This window comes from Chrysochloris asiatica, unplaced genomic scaffold (genome assembly GCF_000296735.1).
Source record: "Chrysochloris asiatica unplaced genomic scaffold, ChrAsi1.0 scaffold00142, whole genome shotgun sequence".
NCBI lineage: Eukaryota > Metazoa > Chordata > Mammalia > Afrosoricida > Chrysochloridae > Chrysochloris > Chrysochloris asiatica.
Window position 1 is genome coordinate 1,622,879 of NW_006408660.1, and position 10,525 is coordinate 1,633,403.

The following is a 10,525-nucleotide window of genomic DNA, read 5'->3' on the forward strand; positions in this document are numbered from 1 at the left end:
GTTAGGAAAAATCCACCAGTACTCTTTTATAATCCACTGATTCGCTAGAAACATCCTTTCTTAAATTCTGCATGGTTGTGAACTAAGCGCTGGGCTTTGGAAGCTTCTCTGTGTTCCCAGGTGGTAAAAGAAATGTCAGTTTCCTCTTAGGAACAGCAGCAAAGAAAAAACAGAAACACTAATTGTTCAAACGGCTTTATGTTTTAGAAGGCAGAACTTTACGAAATGTCAGATTGACCCGTGGAGCCAGCACCTTCTTCCGGACAGGAAGACTATGATACCAGTGGGTGTTGGTTGGAGGTTTCATCAGCAGTAAACTTCCGTGGGCCAGCTGGAGCCGCAGCACGTCCATCCGCCGAGATGGGCTCTTCCCCCGAGAGTCCTTATGCCGGAAGAAGAAATCCCTGCAGGCTCCGAAGGAGACGGAAGCGATGGGGCTCCTGGGAGCCAGTTCCCGCTCATCATCTCGGTGTTCTCCGATGTGGTCACAACCGTCTCGATACCTGCAAGCGACAGAATGAGGGAAGTTCCCTACATAGACCCCGTTTCCCACAGTGACACGGAGTCCAGGAGCCAGGCTCACGTGCTCAAACACTTCACTCACCAGAAACACGCCTTGGGGTTCTCTTGGCTTGTACATGCAAACCTCTCAGAAATGGCCTGGTGTGGCACTGTGGGCTAATGCGTCAAAGACTGCAAAGTCATCTGAACTGCAAGGTCGGTGGTTCAAGCTCGTCAGCTGTTCCTTTGGAAACCCTACACAGGGTCGCTATGGGTTGGAATCGACTCACTAGCACTTTACAACAACAACATCTGTAGTCAGTCCACATGCCTTCATGTACTGTCTGGCCCCTGCCTCCCTCCTGAAACCCTTCCCCCTCTCTCATTGCTTCCGAGAGCACACCAGTCTGCTCTCTCTTTATCCAGGTGTCTGAGTGGCTGTATACTCCACATAGTCATCAGTTCAAACCCCACTGCCTCAGGAGCCTCCTCGACCGCCTCATCCACAGGCACTGTCCCTGCCTTCCGTAGGGGTGACTGCATTGCCAAGGGAACACTGGGCAACACAGACGTCCTGGAGCCTGTGACGGGGCGGAGGCTAGTTGCTGAGTCCTGTTGCACAGGGACAGTGCCTCAAAGAAAGACCCTCAGTGCTGCTGTTGGGAACCCTGCCTTGCACCTCACCCCTTGGAGGCCTTCTCAGTCAAAACACTGCTGACTAAGTGAAAGTGTTTGCTCACCAGGTAATCACCTCCCACCAAGGCATGAGTGCCATGAAGACAACCCCTGCTCGCACCTTCCCACTGCTCCCCAGTTTGTTCCAGGTCTCTAAGTGCAGTCGACCATTTGCTTTTGACAGCTAACCTTAAGGCTGGAAGCTCAAAACTCACCCAGCGCCAAGAAAAAAGGCCTGGCCATTTGTTTCTGTTTAAGATAACAGTGTAGTGGGTTAGATGTTGAGCTGCTAACTGCCAGGTCAGCAATTCAAATCCACCAGCCTTTCTGTGGGAGAAAGATGAGGCTTTCTGCTCCCGTAAAGATTTACAGACTCGGAAACTATACGGAGTCATTATGAGGCAGAACCAACTCGACGGCATGTAAAAAGCAGCAGCAGACAGCCAAGCAAACCCTATGGAACACAGTTCTCTAGGGTCACCAAGAGTTGGAATTGAATCAATGGCAATAAACATCTCTTGTTTATTAAAGAAGTACATTCAGATCACTTTTTCCTTTGAGATGAGACCAAAGATTTTGGCAGTTCTGTCCACTGGCCTTAAAAAAACAAAACACAAGGTAAAATCAAAGTAAGGTGTCACCTGTTGACGAGCACAAAGTTGAAGATCTGTCCAGTCACCTGGGAAACGCGCTCCCGGATGCGCTCGAGGACCGGGATCCAGGGCTTCGGAGACAGAGTGAGGCCTGAAAACGTGTAGGTCACCCCGGCGTCACCGTAAGTTGCTTGCTTCCTTGGTACATCATGCCACTTCCCGAACACCTGCACCCTGGCCAGCGCCCCTGTTCAAACGGCACATGCGGTCAGCTCTGTGCCTCCGAGCCCCTCAGAAACACACATGGGCAACCGTCCCAAACACTTACTCTCTGATTACCTACTGTGTGGTTTTTTCAAAACACACACATGTAAACAATGCACCCACACATATCATATACTCACCTTCTCACTGCCATCGAGTCGACTCCTACTCAGGGACCCTGTACAGGGTTTCTGAGGCTGTAAATCTTTACGGAAGCAGAAAGCTTCATCTTTCTCCCACGGAACAGCTGGTAGTTTTGAACTGCTGACAGTGAGATTAGCAGCCTGACTCGTACCCACTATGCTACCAGAGCTCCTTATGTGTACATAGATGTACATAGAGAGATACCCCTGATGCCGCTGTAGGATCAGCACTGGACTTCAAACCACAAAGTCAGCAGCTCCTCAGAAACCCTATTCAGGTTGGTATGAGTCAGAACCAATTCAACAGCACATAAAAACAACAATATATGTATCTGGATATGTATAATCCAACATGACATGCTTATAAAAATAACACATGAGACAGGGGTTGTTGTGTGGTTAGCAAAACTGTCACACATTTTGTATGTCAATTTACTGCAGTCAGGATTGAAAGGGAAGTAAAGCAGGACTAGCGTTTCTCTTTGCCCTTGAACATTATTGAACGCTGCCTCAAAACTGTGGAGTGCCCAAAGTGTTCAGGTAAGAGTAATGATTCCTGCCCTGCCCTTAGAGAACACAGTCCTGGTCCAACATATGGTAACACTAACAACCGCCTTAACTACTGTGGAGCCAAATAAAGACGGAGGCTTCAACTAGCACATGAGGTCGTTGGGTTTACGCGTTTGTGGTGCTGTGCCAACAAGTGTGTTAATTTACAGCAGCTCTGTGGGATATGAAAGAACTGCCCTGTAGGGTGCCCAAGGCTGTAAATCCTTACAGAAGCAAACAGCCACATCTTTCTCCCATGGAGTTGCTGGTAGGTTCAAACTGGACCTTTGTGTTTGCAGCCAAGTGCTTAACCACTGTGCCACCATGACTCCTTGGGTGGTTTGTAGAAGTTCCTGGGTAGTGCAGTTAAGCACTCTACTACTAGCCAGAAGATTGATGATGCAAAGTCACCAAGAGGTGCCTCAGGTGACAGACCTGGTGACCTGCTTCGGAAAGGTCCCAGCCTTGAAAACCCCGCCGGGCAGGTCTACATTCACATGGGGTCGCTCAGAGTCAGTGTCAACTTGATGGAAACTAAGGACGACGGGGTGGTTTTGCCAACTGTGGAGACTAAGGGCCACATAGCTCAGGGGGACTCCTGTGCACTTTTCCATGTCCCCCTCCAGGTGCCTGGGCACGAACAGCGGCATTGTCATCACTTGTAAACTATAGAAACCAGACCTGCGGGGTGAAGGGGTAAAAGTGAGCAGCAATCTGAATTCTAAGAAGTCCTCCAAGTATCATTGAGAACCACAGGTGCAGAGGGCTTACCTGGGTATTTGCCTGTCTCCCCCAGTTCACTAAGGACCTAACTACAAGGTCAAGGTCAGCAATTCAAATCTCCGAGACGCTGTGTGGGAGAAAGAGGTTTTCTGCTCCTGTAAAGATTTACAGCCTCAGAAACTCTATACAGGCTCACTAGGGTCAAACTGGCTCAACAGCACACAACCACCACCACCCACCAGACCAGTGGGTTTCAACCCTAGTGCACATTACAATCACTTGGAAGCTTTCTAAAAATATGGGTGTCCATGCATCACACCTACTAGGTTGGCTGTTATCAGAAAATGGAAAATAAGTGTTTGCAAGACTGTAGAGAAACTAGAATCCTGTCACAAAAGGTTGGCAATGCCTCAAAATGTGGTAGTGTAGTGGTTACGAATCGGGTTGTGAACCACAAGGTCAGCAGTTCGAAACTACCAACTGTTCTGCAGGAGAAAGATGAGGCTTTCTGCTCCCATAAAGATTTACAGCCTCACAAACCCTGTACAGGGTCCCTATGAGTGGAACCACTCCCCGCCACATAACAAGACCATTAAAAACAAAAAACAAACAAAAAAAAACCCTAACCCCCTCTACTGGTGACTCCATGTATTGCAGAGTGGGACTGTCCGTAGGGTTTTTAAGCTCTGGTCTATCAGAAAAAGATTGCCAGGCTTCCCTTCCAAAGTGCCTCTGGGTGGGCTTGAACCACCAACCTTTTGGTTAGCAGCCAAACACTTAACCACTTGCACTACCCAGGGACTCTCTCTAAACTCAGACCAGTGGCTTTATCAAACCAGCCTTCAAACACACACACATATCTGTCAGAGTCTTCTGCTTACCTGTAAAATATTCTACTTCTTTCTCCAGCTCTCGGAAAATCTCATCTGCCTCAGCTCTGTCATACAGGACTGTGTAGTCACAGTCCAGGCCCTCAGCCCGAATGTGCTGCCAGCGGGGGCCTGCCGAGTCCGTTCCATCCTCCACCAAGTCTCTTCTGGGCCTTTTCCTTAGGCTTCTCTCCTCTCCTCCCAACTGAGCTGGGTCTTCACCTGCCTGATCTTGTCCTTCCCCCAAGCTCTTCTCCTCACCCTGTCCCAAACGGTTCCTGGGAGCCTTCTTCACCAGGAATTTGTCCATTCTGCCTCTGCAGAGGAAACAATTAGGCATCTGGGGAGACGCAAACAGACAAAGAGGTGACCCAGTCTCTGTCTCTATAGTGGAAAATCCTCCAACACTCCAACTCACTGTTTCTCCTTCCATTTTAAAGTTTAAAGGCACATCTCAGACAGGAAGTCAAGGTTGTTAAACCTGGAAGGACTCCTGAACATGGACCATCAGAATCAGCTGATTATTTGACCCACTACTCCACCCACAAAACACCTGAATTTAAGTTTAAAGCATTGTTGTTCTGAAGTGTTGTGGAGTTGGTTCTGACCCACAGCGAAGCTGTATAGTTTCCAAGGAGTGACTAGTGTGGCTGAACCGCTGACCTTGCGGTTCAAACCCGATCTTGCAGTCTTGTGCATTAACCCACAGCACCAGGACAAATGTGGAAATGATCATCCAGTCCAAATCCTCATTTTACAAACAGGAAAACTCACAGCTAGAGAGGGGAAGGGATTTGCCCAAAGCAACCTCCTGGTGTGGCGCTGAAGGTTAATGCCCTGGACTGCAAGGTCGATTTTAACCAGTTCAAGCTCACCAGTCGCTCCCCAGAAACTCTATAAAGGGTTGCTATGAGTCAAATCACTCCAGGGCACTTAACAACAACCACCACTCAGGAAATGGGTGTGTCTGTCTCCTGGTTACAATACCCACCCCTTCCCATCCCACATAGGAGAAGGGGGAGGGGGGACGGATAACCCCCCACCACCCATGTCACTGTGAAAACAGGTGGGTATTAAAAAAACACCACCACAAAATCCCACTACTGTGGAGAGATTCCAAGATAGCAACACTACAGGACACACACACTAGAAATGTCCCTGTGGTGTTTTCAAGGTCCTGGTGGTGTTGTAGGAGAAGCACTGGACTACATACTGCAAGGTCAGCAGTTCAAACTCCGCTGTCCCATGGGAGAAAGATGAGGCTTGCTTTTCCCACGGAAAGCCTGTACTGGGTCGCTGAGTCACAATCGATTCGATAGCTGTGGGTTTGGGATGTTGTTAAGTGCCGTGGATAAAGTTCTGACTCATAGCGACCCTGTACAGTTTCCAAGAAAGGCTAGTGGGCTTGAACTGCCGATCTTGTGGTTCAAGCTGATCTGGCAGTCCAGCGCATTAACCCACAGCGCCATACCAGGACTCCGGTTTTGTTTTGTTTATCTTAACGGAAGCTGACAGCCTTATCTTTCTTCCTCAGAGCGGCTGGTGAGTTCATACCTGCGAGCTTTCGGTTAGCAGTCAAGTGCTTAACCACTGTGCCACTAGGGTTCCTTAGGACCGTATATTGTTGTTAATTCCGACTCATAGCGATCCTGTATAGGGTTATCGAGGAGGGAATGGTGGGTTTGAACCTCTAACCTTAGGGTGCTTATCATACAGTGCCACACCAGGACTCCCCAGCACTCCTTAACTGGATATAATTAAGAGTCTAAATGTAAAGCAAAGAAACACATACGCTGAATTCTGAAAGTGAGGGTTCTTTCTAAGATCTCAGACAGCACGCGGGTGACTCAGAAACTCGAAAGCATCGAAAAAGAAAACACACTCACCCGGACCACAGCCACTGCTTCCGGGTAGATTTCCGCCTCCAGCCGGAAACGCGGTGGTGGGACGTGTCCAGGAGCGTCACCTGCTGGCCTGTCAATGTATCGCAAGCATTTCCATACTTTCACTTCGTTATTCCCTACTGTTGATCATTGGAGAATTGGGAACTGTTGTTGGTGTCACCTCTCACTGGGTATTATCTTGGTGTCTACAAAGGGCATTAGGACACCAACATATTGTGGCGGTCAGACCCCTGGCTTCATTTCTGTCTCTTTGGCCCTAGCTGTGTGGGCTCCAATAGGTTACTTAACCTCTCTGGGCTTGATTTGTCTCCTCCGTTAAGCGAGAATGTGTGAGAAGTGCTTCTTTATCAAAAAAAGAAATAGCACGGTCTGTTTCTTACATGGACTTCTGGTGTGGCGCTAAAGGGTCAGCACTGGACTGCGAACCACTAGGTCAGCAGTTCAAACCCACCAACTGCTCCTTGGAAACCCCATACAGGGTTGCTATGAGTCGGAACTGACTCGACAACATTTAACAATAATTTCTTATTTACTCTTATAGCCCCAAGTGGAATGAATGTTCCAAGCCACCCTGGACTGCCTGACAATTTTGACAAACATACACTGGTGTGTGACCACTATCACAAGCAAAATCTAGTACAGTTCCAGCCAAAATATTCCCTCAGACTACTTAGCTGCCGCACCCTTCCCCCCCTCCCCCCCCACATACACACACTCCCTAGCAACTGCTGATCTGTTTTCTTCCCTAGAATTGGCTTTTCTCGAGTTTCTTATAAATGAAACCATACAATATGTAGCCTTGTGGGTCTAGCATAATACTTTTCAGATTTATCCATGTTGTTTGTATCAGTAGTTTGTTCCTTTTTATTGTTTAGCAGCATCCCATTGTTTTTGAGGATCTGGTGTGGCACTGTAGAACAAGTACTGAATTGCTAACCTCAAGGCTGACGGTTCGAAACCACCAGCTGTTCCTCGGAAACCCTATAAAGGGTGGCTAAGAGTCAAAACTTGACTCCATGGCACTTAACAACAATAACAATGTCCTGTTGTTTATTTACCCCGTCCGTTAGTTGATGAGGTGTTTGAGTTGCTTCCAGTTTCTGGCGATTAATAATAAAATTGCTATGAGGGCAGAAAAGATGGGGGAATGGTGCCTTAATAAGGATGAAACGATCCCATTGACTAAGAGTATGGTTGTATTTTTGGTCAATAAGCTGTACACCTATAAAAAATGGAATTGGTAAAAGTTGTGCGATAAATGTATATACAACAATGACCAAAAAAAAAAGTTGCTGTTGAAGCTGGTTGTATACAACCAAACACATCATGAGACATGGTTCCTTGCTTTGGAGGTTTAGAGTCATGGCTTCATGAGACATCCCAGTTGATTAGCCTAATCACATGCATAGTACTTCTGTCCTACCTCCTAATTCATTTAGTACCAGGGCCTCAAAAGCTTGCAAGCATCCATCCAAGGCACAGTTGTTGTTATGTGCCGTGGAGTCGGTTCTGACTCATAGCAACCCTGTACAGGGTTTCCGAGGCTGTAAATCTATACGGGAGCAAAAAGCCTCATCTTTCTCCTGCAGAACAGCTGGTAGTTTCGAACTGCTGACATTGAGGTTCACAGCCCAATTGGTGAACGCTACCAGAGCTCCTTAACTGGTCTCTATTCACCTGGAGCAGCAGAGGGCAAAGGAGAGTAAGGAATAGGAGGAAGATGTAGAAGGCGTGGCTAATTACCTCCGTTAACAACTGCCTCCTTGTAGTTCTGTGAGACTAGAAGAAAGAACTAAATGGTGCCTAGTTGCCATTACTGAACATTTTGATCAAGGATTCCACAGAAGAATTCTAATCAAAAGGGGGAAATGCAGAATATAATTTAAAATTCTTATGGTTTGTAGAGTTCCTAGAGCCATGGAAGGTGGGTGAATCCCTAAAACTACTGCTGTGAGATCTTTAAACCTTAAACAAAAGGATCTCCTGGATTCTTCTTAAAATCAAAGAATAGTCTAGCTTAGCTAGTAAAAACATCTGCCTGGAGCATTGTGTTCATTAAGGAACTATCAATAGCGGTTGAAACTGACAATAGCAACTTGAAAGATTAGATAGGACCTAGGGGGCAACGAGTTTATGTTAATAGGGAAGGAACAGATTTGAAGAAAGGATAGTGAAAATGGCTGCACAATTCAAAGAACGCAATCAATCAGTATCACTAAATTGTACATATGAAACTGTTGAGTTGGTGTATATTTTGCTCTGAATATTCTCAACAACAACAAAATAGTTACATTAAAGAAAAGCATAAAGTCATTATAAACATTCTTGTACAGGATTTTATGTGAATATAGATTTTTCACTTCACTTGGGTAAATACTAGGGAGAAGATTGTTGAGTCCTAAGGTAAAAGTATGTTTAATTTTATTTTAAAAAATGATAAATGAGTTAATAAACTGTCCAAATGTTCCAAAGTGGCCATAAGGGCAAATGATTTTTAATTATGTGGTGCAAGTGATTAGTGCTCAATTGCTAACCAAAAGGTTGGAAGTGCAAGTTTACCCAGAGGCAACCAGGAAGAAAGGCCTGGTGATCGAATTCCAATAATTCAGTCATTGAAAACCCCTTATTTTCAGCAACAACAAAAAATTTAAATTAAAGATGGTGGTGGAAGTCACAGGGAGGAATGCAAGAGTTAAAATGAATAGAGGTAAATACTGTTAATTGATGGTACATGGAATCTAATCATTGAAATGAAATGAAGTATATGATTTGTAGAATGTAAAACTGATGATTTGCTCCATAAACGTTCACTCAATTCACAATAAGAAGTTCGTTTAAAAAAAAAAAAAAAAGAAATAAGAGTCATTAGCGGAGGGCATGAAATCCCTACTTGGAAAAGCAGTAACAGGGAGATTGAAAAGTTGCCTGAGATCTTAACTGATAGAATCCCTCATCCACATGCATAATAAAATGGCTGCTTGCCACGCTTTCTCTCTCCCTACCAGAACTTCCTCTCTTCCTACTGGAACTTCCTCTCTCCCAACCCGCACGTCATCCCTAGTCAACCTATCACCTACATCCACTAATCTCAATACCCTCCCTCCTCTTAGACCAGTATAAAAATCCTTCCCCTGGCAATACCTCGCTCTCTTTCCTTCTGACCTCCAATAAAGCCTTGCATGTGGGTTTTTGTGTTCTGGCTAATTCCATCTCACAGTAACCCCCTGGATCAAGTAAAGCTGAGTGCCTACAGACAGGAGGTTGGTTTGCAGAAGGTGTATAGACTGGGTAAAGAAGCTTTGGAACACTTAAAAAGCCAAATGGCTGAGAAGCCAAAGACAAGATTGAGGCATTCCTGCAGTATGACAAAGATGTTTTTGATCCTAAATTGTACCTTGTTCACTTCCTCAATAAACCCATAATCATGAGAAGAAAAAAAAAAACTTGAACAAGTAAAACAAAACCTGCTAGGGAGCACAGTTCTGTTTGGATGCACATGTAGTTTTCTCCTTAGGAACTCCTAGTTCTAGGCACTAGGACACAACAATGACAAGGAAAAGGATAAAGTCGCTGCCCTCAGGAAAGTTAATTCTGGAGGTAGAGAAAGACAATAAAACAGAGAAACAAGGTTATTTTCCACAGTGTAGGAGAAGGCCTCTGAGGAAGAGTTCCCAGTGGAAACACAAGTTTTCCAGGCCGGGGACAGTGTGTGCAAGTGTGTAAAGGCCACATGAGGTACAAGCTAGGGGTGTCCAGCAAATACACAGTGAGTCAGGTAACTGGAGCTAGGTCACAGAGGGAAAGGAAAGACTACAGCCCCTAGGGCCTTGTGGGGCCAGTTGTAAGACACTGGGGTTTTATTCTATTTAGAAACCATGTGTTGTTAAATGCCATGGAGTCGGTCCCGACCCGAATGGCTGGTGAGCTGGAAGCACTGACGTTGCCGTTGCAGTTCAAACGACTTTGCAGCCCAGCGCATTAACCCACAGCGCTACACCAAGACTCCTTAGAAAGAAAGCACAGGGAGGTTTTAATGTGGTGCTGCGTGTTATGCGCTGGACCGCAAGGTTGGCAGTTATAGCTTATCAGCCACTCCTTGGAAACCCTATATAAGGTCCCTATGAGATGGAATGGCACTTAAGAACAACATACGAAAGAGAGGAGTCCTGGTGTGGCGCTTCGGGTAATACGCTGTTCTGCAAGTTCGCTTTGAACTGCAAAGTCAGCGGTTCAAGCTCATCTGTCACTCCTCAGAAACCCTATACCAGGTCACTATAAGTCGGAACCTTGCAATTCAAACCAAC

The 10,525-nt window shown here is 46.1% G+C and overlaps 1 protein-coding gene across 1 annotated transcript; it reads right to left on the reverse strand.

Moving 5' to 3' along the window:
- Window positions 1-196: 196 nt before the first annotated feature.
- ALKBH2 (alkB, alkylation repair homolog 2 (E. coli)) lies at window positions 197-4,627 on the reverse strand. The gene is made up of 3 exons (XM_006870503.1): window positions 4,330-4,627; window positions 1,818-2,016; window positions 197-503 (listed from the first exon to the last, which is right to left on the reverse strand). The coding sequence occupies exons 1-3, from the start codon at window positions 4,625-4,627 to the stop codon at window positions 197-199; spliced, it is 804 nt and encodes a 267-aa protein (XP_006870565.1).
- Between the last annotated feature and the right edge of the window lie 5,898 nt (window positions 4,628-10,525).